This window comes from Gavialis gangeticus, unplaced genomic scaffold, assembly GCF_001723915.1.
Source record: "Gavialis gangeticus isolate Ggan-Ray unplaced genomic scaffold, GavGan_comp1, whole genome shotgun sequence".
Lineage (NCBI taxonomy): Eukaryota > Metazoa > Chordata > Crocodylia > Gavialidae > Gavialis > Gavialis gangeticus.
The window spans coordinates 15264299-15284243 of record NW_017728991.1 but is presented as its reverse complement, the minus strand read 5'-3'; the positions used below and the strand labels follow the sequence as shown (position 1 = coordinate 15284243).

Genomic DNA, 19945 nt, shown 5'->3' with positions numbered 1-19945 from the left:
GCCGCGGAGGCACCGGGCTTGCAGCGCCGCCGGCCGGGGGGAGCCGAGGAGGTGAGTGGGACCGGGACCGAGAGGAAGAAGGAGCCGGCGCGGGAAGGCGGGAGGCGCGGCCGCCCGAGCCCGACTTTCCTCCTTCTCCTTCTTGGGGCAGTCGCCTGGCGGGTGGCCCCTCCTCCGGGCTCAGCCCCGCGCGCTCCAGCTCAGCCTCCGGCGCCGCCGCGCGGGTTCGAGCCCTGGGAGCGCGACGTCGCGCCGCCGCCGCCGCCTCAATCCGGACTGAAGCGGTTCCAGTCACCCCTCTCCCTTCTGCCCCCTCAGGATTCCCCTTTTCCCTCCCAAAACCCGAGCTCCCTCATGGCCTCGAGCCAGGCGGCGCCTTGACCATCCCCACCTCAGCTTTCCCCTGCTGGGCAATGGGCTGAGGGCCTGCCCTGAAGAGGTCGGATGTGGCCTCCTGCCCGGTGCCTGGCGGAGATGCCTCTCTGCGAGGTGTTTAGGGCTCGGATGGCAATAGCTTCCATTTCTTTGCCTTTCTGAGGGCAGCTTCCCCCCTCCAGCAGACTGGGCTGGCTTTATAGCTGTCCAGCATCCTTGTTCTCCCCTTCTGTAACTCAACTCCTCTCCACCGCTCTTTGCTTCAAGTTATTTGGTGAGGGAATATTTCGGATACCTGCGTCCTCCAGGTGAATTCCTGAGTGGGCAGCCGGGGTCGGCGCGGCGCGGCGGGGGGGCTGCTGGTTGCCGTCGAAGCGGCAGCGGGGCGCATTCCAGACCGTTGCCAGTGGGCACGAATTGGGCTGGGAGAGGAGGGAGAGAGGAGGATTACCTCCGAGGCTGCTGGAGGCGCGGACGGTTAACACTTTGTTGCACAGCATGGCGGACGCTCGGGAGTTGCTTGGCGGAGTCCTGCATGCAAGTGGAGTCGGAAGCTGTGTTCGGGGATCAGGCAGTTTCCCCGTCTTGGTCGATCTGACTCTTGAAACTGCTCCAGTGCTCACGTTTTTGGTCTCTGAAGTGAGGCTGGAGAAAGCCGGTGAATGGGAATGAAACAAAGTGGCTTTTCAGCCGGTGCAATCAGTGAGACTCCGGAAGGGGATTGCTCGAGTCGCTGTAATGTTTGTGTGAGGCAAGTCTCCAGGAGGATGGACTCGAGCATTAGAGCTGAGCCGAGCGGTTGTAGTTTGAATTTAACTCGGTAACTAAGAGAGGCCTGGCTTGGCATTGATGGAAGTGGGGAAGCGACAGGAAACCTGAATGGATGCCATCTTCCCCACTTCTGGTGTGCAAATCCAGAGAAACCGGGCTGCCCAGGACCTCAACAGCTCTGCTAAACCCAAGGCCTGCCCAGGGAGATCCCATGTCTTTCCCTGAGTGCCTGGGCAAATGTGGCCCCGTTGACACAAAAAAGTGGGTTGGCTTTCAAGTGGCAGGGAAGGACATTGTCCTGTCTCCTAATCTCTGGGGTTTGGCAGCTCAGCAGCTGTCCCTAGATAACTTTTTTCCAGGGGTTAGTTATCCTGAACGTATAAGGGGGCTGGGGCTAAGGTGCAAAATAGTTTCTCTCCCCATCCTGCCTCTTCAGTGTGCAGGTCCTACTGCATCCAGGGAGCACCTGAGATGTGGCCTGGCTCTGCGAAAGCCCTGGGAGGTGCCGTTCTGGAACTAGATGGACCCAGGGTGTGTGGGTCACTGCTGTGCAGTCCAGTTTCCAGCAGGATGGAGAAGAGAGATCATTCTGATAGTTCCCCTTTCTCTTCCCATGGTTTCAGCTTGTCTTGTCAAGCAGCGACCTCCAATTGCTTAGAGGAAACAACACCCAGCACTGTATAAACAGCTGAGGATGCTTCTCAAGAGCTTTAGGAAAGGGAGATCAAAGAGGAGGGCATGGCCCAAGTGACTAGGGGTGGAAACCAGAGCCTTTTCCCCTAGATCATGGGCTCTAATCTGGCCTAGATCAGAACTAGTGGAGAAGTGTTGCTATTTGATGTCAGCTTGTATGAAACTTCCTTATATGCTCTTCCATGCTCTTTTTCTCATGGTTTTGTGAGCGGGGAGAAAGAAGCTGGAACCTGGGCGAGGTCTGGAAATGTCCAGAGTGCAATCCTAAAATCTTGGTGTTAGGCTAGTGTGAATTCAGAGAGAAGAAGAAGTGGGGAGGCCCTCTAGTGAGGCAATGTGCTAGGGGGTAAAAGTGAGTGTGATGGGGCTCCCACAGTGGAAGGGTTTAGGGGGAAAGCCCAGTATGTGAAATGAGACCTCTGCCCTCTTTCCAAGGGCCCTCTGCAGCTGGATGGAGACCCAGTCAGCCAGCAGGCATCTGGCTTGCTGGGGGCTGAGTGAAGTTTGATCCCCCTTGCTCCTCTGAGTATCATCATGCTGCCAGCTTGCATTCAGCTCATTACCTGAGAGAATGATCAGCCTGACAATGCTCGTGTGCTAATAACCTTAATCAGAAGCCCTCAAATCCCAGCGCGCTGGAGCTTCCCAATTAATTTCGAGGGCTGGTATGCACGTTGGCACAGCGCGAGGGGAGCGGAAACATTCAGTGTGGTCCAAGTGGGTCTAACTAGGACCGGAGGCTGAAATGGAGTCATTGTAAATGGCCCCTAGCAACGGCTTCCCCAGGAAAGGGCTGGACGCTCCATAATTGGGAACATCTTAAAACTCGACTGGTCATTATGTCCCCTAAGCTGGGTCACAGCACCTATTATGAGGACACTCCTGGTGCAGGTCCTTCCTCCAGCCCTGTTAATGTGGGAATGGCCGAGCTCCTGCTCCTACTAAATATAGTCCAAGTAGTTATTCTTTACCATGGATGCAAAAGCGGAGGGCTTTCACAGTCAGGCAAAGTAAATAGCCTTTGAAATCTGACTCTGTCGTTCACGTTCGCAGGTACTGGGAACGCTGCTCCAGCCTCTCCCCAAGGGCTCTGCCAGCGAGGCTCTGAGATTGCAGGCCAGAGAGCAGGGGCTGGCAGAGACGCAACGGTGAGGAATGCCGGAACGAGGGGGATAACACGGACCAGCACGAGAGCGAGAGGATCTATAACTTCCAGATGGAAAGGAGCCACTAATCCCTTCGGGAAGGACTGGGGGCTTAGCAGCGCGGTCCGGCCTAGTGAGGGAAGCAAAACATGACACCTTTGTCTCTGGGAGCTTTACGCATGTTCAGTTAAGAGGGCAAACTCTCCTGGCCCCCTCCTCCGGGCTGCCTGGCTTTGTCTCACAGGGCCCTGTTGCTGCCGGGAGTCAGTCCCCAAGCACTGAACTATTTTTTTGTTTAATTGATTGCTTGTTCCTGAACCAGACTGCATCTCGGTCTCTGTTCCCCTTAAAAGGAAAGTGACTCCTGGCTGCGGTTGTTGTCATTAGCAGAGCACTCTTCTTCAAGACTTCTTTTTTTTTTATGTCCCGTGGAAACTTTAACTATCTCCTTTGCTGGGTTTTTCCCTCCATTCGAGTGTGCTTTGCGGAGTTGCGCACACACACGCATGGCTGTATAAATCTGAGGGATTGGAGGACTTCTTCCTTTTGCTGTGCCGACGCTCTGACTTGTCCATGATGGGGCGAGAGCAGGAGATGATCCAGGCTGTGAAAAATGGGGATGTGCCTGGTGTGCAGAAACTGGTGGCCAAGGTCAAAGCCTCCAAGAGCAGTGAGTACCCTTGCCTGCCTCTTTACACAGCAGCGGGGAGCTAAGATGTGGGCACTGCTGCTTGCTGCCCCTCTTCCAAGCTGCTGTGAATTTAATGCTTGCTGAGGGTCTTGGGGAGGGGGAGGAAGTGTAAATCCCAGTCCCAATCCTGGTGCCCTGGGCATGGATTGTACCCTGTTCACATGTTGGCATTGTGAATACTGGCTCCGGTATCCCACCATGCTGGTTACTCGGTAGTTAGAGGCTGAGGATTTCAGATCAACTGATAAATGATGCTGGTGGCAGCCTTTGGGCTGGAGGGTGGGGGGATATTGAAAGGAAAGAAAGCAGAAGGGGAGTAGCGGGGGGGCTGCTGCTGTGAAGGGTCCTTCAGTTATTACCACTCATTCCTGGTTGTATTTATCTTGTGAAAAATTACCAGGCAAGCCAGTCAACTGGAACCAATTGTCAGGCCTTGAGATTCAGACTCTCAGTCTGGTAATGTTTAACCCTTCAGTCAGATCCTTCTCTTCCATGTATATTCTGAAAGATCAACTGCAGGACTGAAGTCAGAATAGGCTTAAGGCCAGGTCTAGATTTAAGACTGGATGCTGGCCAGGCTGTGATAAAAGGAGAGACCCTATCGCTGCGGTGAAGATATGTCGGGGTCGATGGAGGCAGCAGTTATGCGCGTGCATTGTTAGCTTGTTGCACAGAATCCTAGTGGGTGGGCTGTGCAGCCTTTGAGGGGTTGAAAAGCTCTGGGAGGAAATGTGGAGGTGGCAGTGGAAAAAGCAGGTGAGAGCTGGGTTGCTGTGTGCAACCGAGGCACAGGAAAGCCAGATCACTGGGAGAGGGAGGGACTTAGCCATGTCCCTTCATATGAAGGAAGGCATGATCCAGACACGGCAAAGGGCAGGTGGTGCTGGCAGGAATGGAGTGCCCCAGTCAGAATTGCTTTGACCATGTATAAACTCTGCAGAGACGAGGGCATGAGAGATCGTGACCTGGTGAGGAGCGGAGAGCAGCCCTGTGAGTTCTGGCCCCCGTAACGTGGAGACAGACAGACTGGAAGTTTCTGATGTTTGAGGAACTGGAGAAATAAAGGGACAGGGTGGCAAGGGGATGCCTATCAGCTCCTCTAGATCAGAGATCTGGTAGGAAAAGAATTGGAGTAAAAGGAGTTGGGGAGAGTGTGAGCTTCGTTAAAACAGCAACCCCTGTGATAAAATTGAGGCCCTGAAGGTGTCCTATCCCTGATTCAGGTCCTTACTAGTTGTGAGGCTCTTCCTGAAGCAGATGGGACTTGAGTGTGGGAGATGGGTCACATCCCAAGCATCTGAGGACAGTGGTGTGTTGGATTAGGAGAAGAGAGATGGAGCTAGCTAAAGGAACAGCTCACAGGAAAGTCAACAGAAGCCAGGGGAGGGAGAGTGGAAAACAACCCAAGCTAATCTACTGTGTGAATAAGGAAGCCATTAGTGTGAATAAGTAAAACACGACAGTCTAAAGAAAGCACGTGAGAGATCTGAGCCAATGCCTGACTTCTAGTGTCTCCAACTTCAATGGCCTGGGTTGATTGTGGAGGAGAAGGGGGTAAAGAAACTGCGCTGGATCTGCAGAGCCATCCTGCTGAAATCTTCTTTAAGGTTCCTTTTATAAAAGGCTCCCCTTTTCCTGACCTGAAAGAATATGCATTTAAGCTGGATGCTGAGGTCATCTGAGGGGAATGGGAGAAGAAAAGAGGAAAGTCAATACTGGGAAAGAAGGTCTTGGATCCGGTCCCCCTAGAAAGGGATTTGCATCAAAAACCCACCACCATCACCTGCACGCTACACAGTGCTCTCTGCAGAGGAGCTGAGGATGGACTGGGCCAGGGATCTACATCCGCCTGTTCGGTCCAGGAGGTAGTCTGCCCTAGACCAGGTCAAGGCACAGCGTGGAGGAAGCTCTCGCCCTCCTGCTGCGTGTGCTGTGAACACAAGACTCCAGCTGCCAGGTCTGTGCATTTGGCACTCCTTGCGCATGCAAAAGAATTCATGTGAAAGCTTCGTAGGAGAAAAAGTTTGTGGGGGGAGGGATAACTGAGAGTGACTTGGCAAGACAAGGAGCTGCTCAGGGCTGCGTGCTTGGTGCCAGGAAATCCAGGGGAGTGAGGCTGGGGATTATAAAAACAAGGGGATCTACTTTGCTGGGTCAGACATTGCAAATCTGGAACTGGGAGAACGAGGCTGGGGGCAGAACAAGGCCAAAACCCTTAGAATCCATAACACCGGGCTGAAGGGCCCAAAACATTTTTGCACCTTGCACAGTGGTGTGGACTACAAGTGAGGGAGAACTTGCAGGCCAGGACAACGTCTGAGCAGAGCCCCACGTGGGGCATCCTGATTCCAGGCCAACTCGTCTCAAGGAAAAGAAGAAGGTTGCATTGCAGGGCTGACCTGAATGACACGGGTTATTCTGAGGGTTTGGAGAAACTAGGTCTGTGCTCTCAAGAGAGAGAGGCGAGAAAGATATCTGGCTTTCTGACAGCATCCCCCAGTAAAGTGGAGATGAGGAAGGGCTGAGAATCGGGACAGCCCTGATTCCTGTACGTAGAGCAAGCAGCATACAGAGAAAATGGTGAGGTAGGAACTGGTGCTGCTGGCTTTAAAGGGGCATAATGTGCGATGGAGCAAGAGCAGCCTCGTGCTGGGAGGGGTGGAGTTAGGTTGGCTTGTCCTTCTCCACCCTAGTACCTGAGTCACCTGGTGACTCTGTCTCAATCCACTGTAATTGGAAAATGTGTATGCTAACCTTGCTCTGCCTTTGCCACTTCCCTTGCTGCCGGTCTGGGGGGATTCAGCCCCAAGCAAAGTGGCTGGCTGGATAGATTGGTAGGAAGTTCCCACAGCTACATGAAGCTCAACTGCTTCAGCAGAGAAGGCTTCTGCTCCCTATCACTTGTGATTTCTCCCTTTCTTGCTTTCTTCCTGGGTACGATGCCATCTGAGCAGAACTTTCACTGCATTTGCTGCTCATTAAAGCGCCCTTCTGTATGACAGACTGAGATGCTGATTTTTTTTCTCTTTTAAATCCCTCTAAGAGTCCTTCTGCTGTCTCAGTGGATTCAGAGCCGCATCTCTGTGATTAGCCCTCGGGGATCTCCTGTGCCTAAAAAAAGTCACTGCACGTAACCAAGAATCAAGCACAGTCCCGGCAGCAGGAACTTCAGGGACACGTCACTTAATATTCACCGTGCATCTTCTTGGTCGGTGCATGTCTTGGAAAATGTGGCTGCACAAATGGGTCACAGCACCTATTATTGAAAGGCCTTGGGGGGGCATTGGTAATGTTTCCCCTGAAAAAAAAAAAAAAAGCAAAAGTGAGAGCACATCCATCCTGTGGCTAGACGGGGGAGGGCTCAGCAAGATATTATAAGGATGCCCTTTTCCATTGCTGCTTCTGCAGCGGGAGAGTTTCTCCCTCAAACCATACGTGTCTGGGGAGAACCCAGGCCATGCCTTGTCAACCCCATTGGGGTTGTCTGTCTAACCAGGAGTAGAACAGTCCCTCTTTTTAATTTCCATCTCCATCGCTGCCTCTCCTCCTCCAGCGTCTGAACAGTGCAGAGTTTAATTGAAATTGTTAAACGACCCGTCACGGCTTTGGCCTTTCTCCCTGGTGATCAATCACTTCCCTGGCTGGACGCGCTTGTTAACAATGAGCCAGTTGGTTGGGCTGGGGTGAGTGCCATAAAAAAAATAAAAATGAGGAGGCTGTGAGATTAGATTCCTAGGGGAGGAGATGGGCAGAACAATCAGGACTGTAGCCATTGTCCCTTGGAAAGGGCAAAGTTTTACAAACTCTGCAAGCCCCTTTCTGAGGGGGAAGGGAGAAAGCAGGCCTCTGATTCCAGTGCCTCTGCCCAGGTTCGAAGGGCATAAAAGAATCCCACCCTGCCTAGCAAAGTTTGCACTCGCATAGCCTTGCTAAAACGCAGCCGTTTCTGAGCTGAGTCAGACAACTATAAGGCAGCAGGCTACCAAGCTGCAAGGCAGAGGAGATGTTTTAGGCCAGGTCATGCTCTCAGGGAGACTGAGCCTTAATATCCATGGGAAGTAGGCAGGACCCCACATTTCCATGTGATGTCCAAAGGAATGAGGATTATAGATATTACTTACCTACTTCATGTGGGTGGGAGTGGAATCATGAGCACATAGTGCAGCGAGACCCTTGGTTAAAGGGGAGCAAGTTGGTATTAACTCTTAGGTATAAAGAGTTGAGTTGTCCCTGTTTGGATTGAACCCCTGGTTCCATGGGATCTGGATATTTTAAGCCCACTGGAACTTGCTGGGCTCTCAGACCTTGTGCAAATGTTTCTAGCCAGGACACACAGCATCTCTTTCATCTTTCCTGGAGTCTTTCTCCATTTTTTTTTCCCCCTCCCCTTGATATCCTGCGGCTGTGAGTTTCATGGTTTGTGCTACATGTGGAAGCGTCTCTTAGTGGTTTTCAGCATTGTCACCTTGTCCTATCGTCGTTTACAAGAGATGGGAAGAACAGAGGTCCCCCACACCTGTTACCAAGCCATCCGCTTTTGTACAGACTGGTGTTTCTCAGATTCGAGTCATGTAGCCTCTGTGTACCCCAGTCATTCCCTGGATAATAAAGCTGCAATGTTCATCTCTCTAGCCATGCTTAATCTCTGACTACCTATAGAACTTGTCTACATGTCGTCTTCCTCTTCCTCCACTTCTATTTTCTCTTTCCCTTCTGCTTTCCCATGCCTTCCTCTCACATGCTTTAGGAGTTGGCCTCCTGGGTTTCCTCCCTGGCTTTGGCGTTGTGTGACCTTGGGCAAGTCCCTTCAGGTCCCCTGGCTTCAAGAGAAAACGCTTGACCTCCTCTGTGAAGTACTGATAGCCTTTCTTTCCGCAGGCTATAGCTGTGTGAAGCATTATTAAGTCACAGGGATCTCGCTAATGTTTTGAGTGACTGTTTCCCAGTACACTGAAACTCCATTGCAGGAATTCACAGACCATGAATTCCCGTAGAAGGCCTTGGCTGGGTGGGAGGGGGAGAAATGGATTTTGCAGGCTTCTGTATTGGCTTCTTCCTGCTCATCACCCACTGCTTGCAGCCGAGTAAGTGCCTATGTGTGGCGAAGTGTGGTTAAATTTTAGTTCTCCTTTCACATCCACACCCCCCACTGTCCCTCCATCCCATCCTAGCCCCGTGCCTGCCATGGAGTTTGCTTGGCACGTTCTCTCCGTGTCGGGATCTCTGGCATCCCAGCTGCCTCCTGCAGTGGGCAGGGTCTTGCCGACAGAAGGAATGTATTCATCACGCCTACTACTCGCTGGAGTCGAGAGTTCAGCTGTTTGAGCTGGGGATAGTTTTTAGCCCTCCTTTCCAACCCCTTTCTGGCTGTCAGGACAGGGGTGCAGGGAGCAGCATCAGAGCCTGCAAAAGGAATCAGTTTACTGTGACTATGATTTGGTTGTTGTTTTTTTTTCCAAAAGCTGGCCTCTGACAGTTGTTATGCTTGGGAAAGAGCCATCACTGTCCTTGGCTAGTGGTGCCCACAGCTGGGCTGCCTTTGATGGACCTCAAGTTAGCAAAGCTGTAGTTGTGCTTTGTTAGCACAAGGAGATAAGCCTGAAGCAGCAAAAAATAGAGTGAAGAGCGATAAGGGGTGGGGAGGGGTATGAGTTGGGAATAGCCCGGCTGCCTGGGAGAAGCCCCTCTCACGTGATCAGCATGTCCCTGGGTGGTTGGTACGGGGCATCTGTGCTGCAGGTACCTGAGGTGCAGGAAGGGGAGTGCACCCTTGGTAAAGGCTGCTGGGGTACATGTAGATGGGGAAGAGGCTGGCAACCCACACAGAGGCTTCCCTTCTTGTTAGTGCAGGAATTCAGCTGCCAGCAGTGGAGGGCAGGAAAGGAGCAGCCTAACCTGGTGTCAAAAGTAGGACCGGAGCTTGACTTTGAGTAGGTCAGGCTGCACCTGGGCACCATGCCAGCCTGCCTGTGGCCCTGCAGGGGAGGAGCACGTCACTGGCACGTTCACACTGATTATAGCACTGCTGGGGCCCCATCTAGATCCTGTCCACACTCCCAAGAGGCAGCCAAGAGCTCTCCTCCCAGAGAGAGGGACCAGATCCCACTCCGTCATGAGCCCTTCTGCAACCTGCCCAGTGAATAAACAGGCCAGAGATGTGGCCAAGCAGCCAGCATCGCACTGCCCCAGACTAGGTGGTGATGGGACTAATTTGGACCACTGCAGTAGCCTGAACCCAGCATTTGCTATGTTTGGGGCAAGATCACTGTACATCTCCTATATCCCATACGTGCTCTGCAGTGCCATCTCGCTCCCCTCGATGGTTTCTCTTTCCCTGCACTGTTTATCAAATGCCAGAGGTCCTGGCTGATAGGAAAGGAAGGGCTAGTTCTGCAAAGCAGCTCTACAATGTGTCCCTGCCCTGATTCCTTATAATACCAGGATATGGGCTTCATCCTTCCCTTCACGGACCCGAGCCTTGCTGTGCGGCAGAGCCTGGGGGCCACACGTGGGCTGGCTGAGCTTCCTGGGGCTAAGGCAGGTGCACTCAATTAGAGCATGGGTTTAGCCAGTGGTGCAAAGAGATCAGGTGGCACAGCCCACAGCAGAGCCACATGTCCCTAAAAGTTGCATTGACACTAGCCTGCAAGCCTGGTCATTGATCTCTTGGAGGGGCTGTGCCAACATGGGGGAAGCAGGAACAGCTTATCCTGAGTGTGGGCAGCTGCTCAGCTACACAGGGTCACTCGCTGGCCATGTTCTGCCTGGACTGTCTCTCTCTTAGCTGTGCTGGATCCCTGGTGCGAGCCAGTATCTAGCAGCACAATGCCACAGGCTGGGCTGGGGGGAAGTTGGGGGCTCCTATCACTCGGGTGTTTCTAAGCACCTCCTGCAGACACAGCTACAGCCACTGGCTAAGCTAGACGGAAACCTTCCCTCCCTTTCCCCAAGAGCCAGGCCAACGGACGGGCCCCGAATGCAGTGTGGATGCTGATAGCTCAAAGTCAGGCTGAGGGGAAGGCTCTAGCCTGTCGGAGTCTCCTTGTGACAAGAACAGCCGCTCCTGTAATGAGGACAGACCTCCTGAGGCCTGAGCATGGGGGGATGGCAAGAACTAGATTGCCTTCTCTGTGCCCCCCATGACTGTCTGGTGGGCAAAGGGGTGTGCGTGGGTAACCAGAGTGGGGTTTGCAGGTGATGTTGGCAAGGCTGCCAGCTAAATGCTGCTTAGGAGGACACGCAGCCTGTGAGCACCGCAGACTTAACAGCATGCCCGGCCCAGCACGGGCAGGAGGCTGGCCATCGGGGTGGAAGGATGCACTTTTCTCCAGGTACTTCAGCAGCCTGTAAGGCAGTGAAAGAAGGCAGAGAGGTCTGGGAAGATGAAGCAGCTTGGCTCACTAAGCCAGAAGTCTCCTGGGATGTTAGGCTTTTACCTGGCTGTTCCCTATCTCCCCAGTTTATTTGTAAGAGGGTGGGGCAGCGGGGCCAGGACTGGGTCATCTCTTTTCTGCAGAGTCCAATCACCTTTCCCCCATTGAGCGCTGGGGGCAGTCTGGAGGTCTGGGTACCCCTGAGAAAAGCATTTGCATGACAAAGCAGCTGTCCAAACCCCCCTGTGTTATCTGGTCCCCTCACCACAGCCTCGCCACGGCCCTGCTAGCCATCCCATGCACAGTGCTACTGCCCCTCTTCTTCCTGTAGCCTGGCCAGCTCACCCCCACCGCACCTGCAAAAAGCAGCACTGGCTCCCAAGAGGCAGCTCAGACCTGTCCCTCCCAAACTCTTCCATGCCTTCACTCCAGCCCTCCAGACTCCCCTTGGCTTCTTCTGCATCTTCCCTCTGGAACAGCATTGCTGTACCTTCCCCTCTCATTGCTGACTCTTCATTTTCCTTATGCCACCTCTGAAGTCCTCTCTGCTCTCAGCAGGCCTCTCTGTTCTTCTCCCCACTGTCTCTTGCCTTTGTAGTGGGCTGGGGGTCCAGCCTGGGTTGCTTGCATGGCTTGGGAAATGCTGAGTTCATGTGAACTTTGTCCCCCTTTCACTTGAACGGGACCCATGGCCGCTTGGCCAAAGCTTGGTGCCCTCAAGCCAGACATGTGCAAGAAAAGTCAGCCTTGAAAAGTAGGTCCAATATGACTTGTCCAAGGCCTGGCATGATGCAGTGGCAGAGCTAGGGATAGAGCCCAGGTCTCCCAACGTGGGCAGTGCTCCATGTGCCAGTGTGCACAGGAGGAAGATCAGCAGGCCTCATCAGAGAGCTCCTCCTCCCTCCAGGTAGAGCTGCTCCCCTCAACAGTTTTAGTTGCATCTCTAATATATGCTCCTCCCTGCCTATCTCAGCTAACACAAACCCCAGCCTAGTGACTGCCAAGACGGCTAAAAACCACAGAAGTGGGGTTGACAGGCAGCTGCCAGACGCTGGCTGACAGGGTTGGGGTGATGCAGCTGGAAGCCTTAATGATGGAGCTGTGTCCCTCATTCACATTTGTTATAGAAGCATCTCATGCCGGAGCCCCCTAACACCAGGCAGCAATCCAAAGCTGTTGTAATGAGATCGGTATTTGGAAGCAGTGACCCTCAGACCACAGCTCCTGAGCCACAACTGGCCCTTCCACTTACTGCCCGTGACGTGTTAGCCAAGATTTTTATGCAAGGATTGAGTCTGTTGTTCCTGCAATCATGAATAATGCACTATCTGCCTTGCTCAGCCGTGGAACAAGCACGGTGTTTCCCAGCTGGAAGTGTTTTGCCACAGTTCACCTGGGTGGCTCTCGACTTAGTCCGGACTGAGTGTTACGGGCCTACGCTATCATCTAAGTTCATGGACTGTGCACGGATTCTCATGTGTGTTAAGTTTCCCCCCACGGGACCGTGGGCTGAATGCTGCTCACAGCTCCCCTGGTCTAATGCCAGAGATTTCAGATCAGAATTTGGCCCAAAGTCTTATCCAGGGAATAGGCTTGATATTCCGATGGGTCTTTTCCAATTCTAGTTCTCGTGCTCCTTGGTTAGGGATGTGGTTAGGCAGTGACAGCAGTCACTCCCTGACTAACATGCAACTGTGTTTCCATCATAAACTGTGATTTTTTGTCTTCAGCTCAGCCCAAAGAGGCTTATTCACCTCACAGTTGGTTTTTGAGATTTGACGCTGAGAATTGACTCAGAAAAGGGATTTCTGACTCATGACTTCTTGCTTGTGAAGTTCACCCTTAACTTTGCCCTTCATGGCTTTCTAAGGTACTTGAAATGAAACGTTCACCCAAAGCACTGATCTGCAGCTGCAACCTTCTTTCCAATTAGCTAACAGTTTTATGTGTGGAAATAAGTATGCTTGCCATCGGTGGCCCTCAAGTGTGGGTTAGACCCTGCAGGGATAGCATCTGAAGCAATTTCCACACTGCGATGTCTCATCCTTCCAGACAGCAGTAAGCTGTTGATCCTTTTTTCTCACCTGGGCTCTGGAAGTCAGGTTGCAGCCAACAGCCTTTGGGCTCCACTCAGATTTTGGTGTCTCCGCTGCGGTTGCAGCCTTGTGGCTTCTCAGAGTTTTTCCCTTCCTTTTTCAGGAGCTGCTCAGTCATCCGCTGCATTTACTTTCTGCTAACCAAGAAAAAAAAGTCACTAGACACTCAAGAAACTTGCTTTCTTCTCTTCCCTGACGGTTGTGCAGATTTGGAGCTCTCCAGCAACGCCCTAGAAAGACTATCTAGGACACCCTCCCAGGATCATCCGCCTCTTACTCTGTTGGCGGAGGAGACCTCCTTTGAAGGGGCCTGTCTTCCAGCTCTCTCTGTGCCCCGCCCCCCACTTCCCATCATCATCTTTCTTCACTGGTTCAGTGGGACCTGCCAAGGGCACCTGCCTATGTGCATCTACAGCCTGATCCAAATCCCACTGGACTCTAAGGGAAATATTCCTATTGACTGCAGCGGGCTTTGGACCAGACTCTCCAACAGGATGCCTAACACAAGGTGCCTTCACGGGCAGGGGGAGTGGGACATGCATTGCAGGAGGAGGGTGCTGGATGGCAATGTCTTGGCCTTCTTGCCCTGTCCCAGCTCATAGATTCTCGTAGTGGAGCCTCATGCTGCTCTGCACGTATGACCCCATCTTGGTTGCCTTGCAAGTCTTGGTGAGACCAAAGAGACCAGAGCAACCCAGACTCGTCCCTGCTTCCCCGCGCACCCCCTCTCCTCCATGCCAGCATTTGGGGAGGGGAGCAGGGCCTCCGCTCTCACATCAGGTTCTATTTTATTATTGAATTCCAGACTTGATTGACAGCACCTCCTGAGGAAGATGGTTTCCATCTGGACTGGGGGTCTGGAATGTGCTGGGCAGGGTCCCCAGCCCTCCTCCGGGGGAGTCTTGGAAGAGTTAAATACGTTGAGTCTTTTTTTTGTGCCGAGTTTTGTTTTTAAAAGAGCCCAGCCTGCCCTGGCCTGATGCCAGGCCTGGAGCCTCTGGCGGCAAAATCCAGCGTGAAAGTATGAAAGCACAAAAAAACACCTTCCCTGGCTCTCCAAGCTGGCTGCAGAGGGAGGGCAGGGGCTGCACCCCAGAGGTGCAGGACAGCTAAGCAGGCTCCCCCACGGCTGATCCCCACGGACATGCAGGGGCTCGCTTAGAGTTGGGCTGCTCGTGCAGCATGGCTCTTGCCTGCCTCTGTAGGTGTCCCAGTGATTCACAGACCTGTCTGGAGATGCCTGACGCCTCCCGGCAATGACTCTGGTGGAGCAGCCTAATCTCCTGGCAGAGGGTTAGATTGTATCATCCCGATCCAGGGTTTACAGGGATGCCAAGTGATGGTGCGGCTCACGTGGCAAGCCGGGGTGTGTGCGCTCGGGGCTGTTGGCAGCCAGGCATAAAGGCTTGCATTGCAAGCCAACACCATTTGATGGAGAGATAAAGGAGCGGGACTTTCTACTGTGAATGCTTTGCCTGGGTACCGAGGATGCTACGGGTGCTAGGGCATCCTTCAGGTGCAGAGCTGTGGTCTGTAAAGTCCTGCCGCAGTCTCTGCTTCGCAGCCTTCAGTCGCTCTGGGTAGCTCATGTGCAGACGAACAGGCTGGTTGTTAGCCTGAGCTCTTGCCCGGCTGTCCCAGCAACTGTGCTATCAAGCGTGCAACTTTCTTCACGAGACAGTGATGTCCTGAGTAGGGGCAGCAGCAGCCGCAGAGCAGGTGATAGGTCACATAGTGACTGGCCCCTGAGGCAAAACCCTGCCTTTGGGGACGGAAGAGCTCCCGCGGTTTCCTAGCGCTGCCCTTCACCTCCGCTTATGGGTGCTGTTATCTCGCGGGAGTTGCATCATGGGTTTTTTGGCTCGCTCCTCTGCTTTCGCAACAAGTCAACAAGCTTGTGGCATAATGCCTCCATGATCTTGCGAGGAGCTGCCTGTGTGTGTACACAACAGCGGAAGGGGAAGCGGGCCTCGAGGACTTCTGATCTGTAACCATGCAGGCTCCGACCCTTGAACTCCTGGGCAGTCTGGGAGCCTCACACCCGCCTCCACTGGCCTGCCTCACACCCGCCTCCATGGTGGTGTGAGCCTGTGGGATGCCTCCTGCAGGGCAGGGGACACGGGAGGCTGCCGGGCTGGCACTGCCACTGGTATTACCTTCTCCTGTAGCAGCACCGACATGAGAAGGGAATACCAGTGGCAAGGAAGCCATCCTGGCCGATGTGCACGGGCTCTTACAAGGGGCACTCCCATCCTATTGCCTTGCTGTTCCCACCTCTGCTCTCTCCCTTGCTCCCCTCCTCTAGAAGCTCGGAGAGGTGGTTCCCAAGCCCATTTATCCTCTTTGCAGAGAGGCAGGAAGTGGACTGTGAATTGGGAAACCCGGGGTCTGCATCTCTGCCCCTGCCTGGCTTTGTGATGCAGCGTGAGTTGCTTTTCCTCCAGTGGCCTCCCCGTCCCCACCTGCATGCTCAGGGTGATGCTTAACGTGAGAGGTGGGTTATGAAGCACCTTGAGGTCATCTGCTAGGAGATGCCGTTGATGTGAAGAGCAGCTCAGGTTCCAGGACTTTGTTTCTGGCCCACTACGACCCCTTCCTCCCTTTCTGCTCCTCCCTCTGTGCCTCTTATCTCCTCTGAGCCACACCTGTTCAGTTCCCTCCCAATCCCTCTCTGCAGCTTCTTTTCTCCCTGTCCTGATGGTGGCCCTCCAGTGTCTCAGCCCCCAGCAGAGCCCTTTCATTTCAGCTTCTGCATCTAGGACAACTCCCTAAGCCCTGCACGTGTCAGTCTCCCTGCTTCTTGGCTCCAGTGCCATGCCTCCAAGCATCCTGCTCCACCCTCCGGTTAGGCTATCCTGAGTCATCTGCTTTCCCGAAGGACGTGTGTGGGACATGCTCAGCGCTCACCAAAATTACTTTAATGCTGGGAGTGTCTCGTCACAAGGAGACAAGTAAACAGAGGGTGCTATTTGTGCGCCCTTGGTAGTGCACGCTCCTGCTTGCTGCTGTCCCATAGGCTGAGAGGAGGCCTCGTGACCTTGAACTTGTGTACTGCTGCCCTCCAAAGTGGGCCAGAGTTCTCCTGTGCGTGTTGGCTAATGATTACCTAGGAAGGGAACTGTTTATCCTCTGAACTGCATGTGCTCTCTATGGGGAAACACAGGTGCTACAGCAATCAGGGCAGAGAGAGCTGCTAACCGAGGCATTGTAACTTGGTGCTTTGGCTCTATCTGCAGTCACCTAACTTAAAATGCCCTGGTGTTCCTGGCTTGGAAAGAGTTAAATGGGTTGATACGACACCGCAGAGTTAAATGGGTTGATACAACACCGCAGGGCAAGGGGCTGGATGTCCTCCCTGGACAAAAGGAAGGCAAGGAAGAGGAGAAGATCCAGGGTGTAGGCTGACTAGGACCAGAGTCATAGGCCTGGCCAGTGCTGTTGGGAAAGCTGGAGCTGAACTCTACCACGCTGCTGTTTGGGCCCTTTGTTAATAGATCCAGGAAGGGGGCAAGGTACTTACCACGCATGCTGCCTGGGCTTTGTGTGAGGACAATTTGGGAAAGGCTTCTGTATACAGCTTGGCTGTGGAGACATCACTCCTGGCACCAAACCTCTGGGTCCAGAGCTGCAGCCAGCTGCAGGAGCACATCTAGCTTTCAGTCTGTGCCAGCGTCACCTCTGCTACGCTAAAGCCTTTCCAAAGAGACTTGCTGAGCCCCAGCTACTGCCAGAAAAGGACTAGCACAGAGAGTGTGGTCTCAGTGGGGTGCTGAAGCCTGGCCATGATGTATCTGGAGCCATGTCGAGGCTTCTGCTTGTAGCACATTCCTCCCTGTGTGGTTAAAGCTTGTGTCTCTCAAGAGCCGATGGACCCAAGCCACATCCACAAGCTGTGTGAAAGCGTTTTGACAGCCTCACAGCTCCTTCTGTAGCAGAGGCAGCTCAGCTGTAACCTCCCTGACCCCCATCCCTTTAGGTACAGACCTGACTTTTTGGCCCTCTAGCACAGGGGTAGGCAACCCCTGGCATGCAAAGGCATTTTGCTTGGCACATGCACCTTGGGGTGGACAGCGGGGGAGCCACAAGGGGCCTGATCCTTGTTGTGGCAGTGCAGCCCCAGCCCTTTCCCCACTGCCTGCCTTAAGGTGCACATGCACCCACTACCGGCAATGAGCCAGGTTGGGGCTCCGCAGGCAGCTTTTTGCAGCCTCCCTGTTACCTGCTACGAGCAGCCTGGGCTTCGTGGCAAGCAGCAGGGGCCTGCCCAGAGCCTGGTCTGGTTGTGGCAGGAAGCCAGGAGACTGCAAGTGGCTGCACTGGGGTCCCTGGAGCCCTGGTCTCATTCATTGTTGGCAGCGGGTGCACATGTGCCTTGGGACGGATGTACGGGAAGGGGCCAGGGCTGCACTGCCACAACAAGGATCAGGCCCTTTACAGCTCCCCTGCCACCCAGCCCTGGCATGTCAACATCTTGCAAGTCGTTTTTGGCACTCTGCGCAACATGTTGCTGACCTGTGGCCTAGCAGGAGCCAAGGTGACTAAGGCGTACATGGCACTGGCCTATTTGCTGCATAGGTTTGCTATCCGTTTGGCAAGGGATAGGGTTTCAGAGGCAGATGCAGAAGAGGCTGCTGCCTAGACCAGACTCCCCACCCTTCAGGGCCCCTATGTTCTTGCAGTGCAGTGCAGCCCATTGTAGCATTGCCCTGCTCTGGTCGGAGCTCCAGTCCAGATGTGGAGCCCGGCTGTGAGGAGGTGCTGGTGCCCATTCGCACATGTCTGTGTGTGTGCCTAGAGATGCACTCCTTTGAGCTTGAGCTCAGCCCCAGGAAGGGAGCGTGCCGTTTCCTTGTGTGCTGACAGCTCTCTGAGCTAATGCTCTATTTCTCCCCAGTAACCTCATAGCTCTGTGTCTCGGAGCATCTGTTTCCTTGTCTATATTTAGCTGCGCTCGCTGGGCCGCACATGGAGGGGTGTCTCGGAGTTACTGCTGTGCTCTCGTCACCCCGAGTCTGGACTCCAGGCGGGGAGTTTCTGGCCCCCACCCCCATCCCATGTGTTATGTCTGTGCTCCATCCACGCTGCACCGCAGAAGCTTGGACCTCTCCGCTCCAAGCACCGCCGGCCTGAAGCCCTGAGAATCATGAGCCGGGTTTCTTTGTCTCCAGCTAGTTGTCTCTAAGCCGAACGCTAACTACCTGCTCCCAGATGTAGCCTGGGTCATGGCCTCAGTCTGACCATGCTGGTGAATGGGAGATGGTGCTCTGCTCCGACCACTTCGTTGTTGCCCAGAGCAGAGCAGCTCTGCTTGTGCTTCCTTCTGCAGATTGCTCATGCCTCATCCCAGCCTGCAGTGGTTGGGGGGATTTGTGCAACTTCCAGCGCTTGGTCTGTGAAACCCCCTTTCCAGAGACATCCAAGAGAGCTTGGCCAGAGTGGGGACAGGCAGTCAGACAACCCCTCTGCCTGTGGGGCGGGTGTGAGTGCCCTCTACTCACTGATGCTAGGTGGAAAGCAGCTTATCGGGTGAGCAGGACTGCAGAGCTGTGATTCTTACAGGACCACATGGTGCAGGGAGGTGAAAGGTAGGTACCCGATGGGCCCTGCTGGCTCCCTGCTGTCCCATCCCTGGTCCTCCTCACCCCCAGCCCAGAGGATGCTGCTCTTCTTTCCACTTGTATTCAGCAGGAGTTTTGCCTTGCTAAGCTCCCAAGCCCGGCCCCCTCATCCGACTCGACTTGGGCTTGCCGGGGCTGTTTTCAACAAGCACCTTCACTACTCCCCAAAAGTGTAAACAGATCAGGTTCCTGGCAGGGGAGCCGGACAGGCCTCAGCTTGAGTCCCATTGCCTTTGTGTTGGCTTGGCGTAGGTGAGGTGGGAGGAAAGAGAGGCAGGGCTCCTTGAAACCCTCCTTTGGTGTTTGTAGCCCAGTGAGGGGATGCAGCCCTCAGGGGGGAGGACCTGGCCCAGACTTTCTGAGACCCACCTCCAGGCAGGGGTGGAGGAGGGTGCAGCCCAGCAATCACAGAGAGGGACTAGGGTTTGGGCCTGATCCTGCCACCAACTCACCCAGTAACCGTGATTCAGTGGGTCGTGCCAACCAGTTCTGGGAGCCCCCAGGATCAAAAGGGCTGTGGAAGGGCGGGGCTTGCTTTGGGCCACAGTTTGGGAGAGAAAGGTTTGGCTTACTAAAGGGATTTATCCCGCCAGCGAGCTGGGCTGGATGAAAGGCAAGGCCACACTGACTAGCCAGTTATGCCTCACAGGCTCAGGACTTTCTTTGGTCTGGGCTGAGCTTGGATCCGTTGTGTGCGGCTCTGCTGGTCTGCGGCTGGACTGGAGGGGAGGGCGCAGGGGCCAGGCACCTTCAAAGGGAGGTGTTGGGTTGCCACCAGCTGCTTCCCGGGAGCGCGGCAGGGTCCTCGCAGCTTCCCAGCTGCTGGCAGAGGACGAAGGCATGAGATGCTGTTTGCAGCTTAGGCCAAATTCTTCTTTACCTTTTGGTGCCAGCCTGCCCAGCCCTCCAGCGTGCTCACTTGGCTTGAACTCCCTCACACAGCAGGAACGAACAGATCCCTCCTTTTTCTTTCTGGTGGCTTTTCTTCCTCCTTTGCACTAAAGACCTGATTTTGAAAAGAGGTTCCCTCCTCCCCCCTCCGTCTGAGTCGGCATTTGCGGCATCTCCCAGGGTCCCACCTCCCCAGCCAGCCTGCTGCTGGTTGGGGAACCCTTGGCAGTTCCCAGAAACGCTGCTGAGAAACGGGGATGTGCAGGGTCATTTGCCGAAGTGCATTTTTGGT

At 54.2% G+C, this 19945-nt stretch overlaps 2 protein-coding genes across 6 annotated transcripts in view; one reads left to right on the top strand and one right to left on the bottom strand.

The window, feature by feature from the left end:
• Positions 1-875, bottom strand: part of LOC109296065 (melanin-concentrating hormone receptor 1-like) — a 31162-nt gene extending 30287 nt beyond the window's left edge. The window contains exon 1 of the mRNA XM_019515293.1: positions 671-875. Coding sequence (XP_019370838.1) covers positions 671-875 — 205 coding nt within the window. The remainder of the gene's footprint in view (positions 1-670) is intronic.
• Positions 15-19945, top strand: part of CASKIN2 (CASK interacting protein 2) — a 70552-nt gene continuing 50621 nt past the window's right edge. For all 5 annotated transcript variants that reach the window (XM_019518202.1, XM_019518218.1, XM_019518210.1 and 2 more), the window contains exons 1-2: positions 15-51; positions 2893-3654. In XM_019518202.1, the coding sequence (XP_019373747.1) occupies positions 3558-3654 (97 nt within the window). In that variant the 5' untranslated portion in view covers positions 15-51; positions 2893-3557. The remainder of the gene's footprint in view (positions 52-2892; positions 3655-19945) is intronic.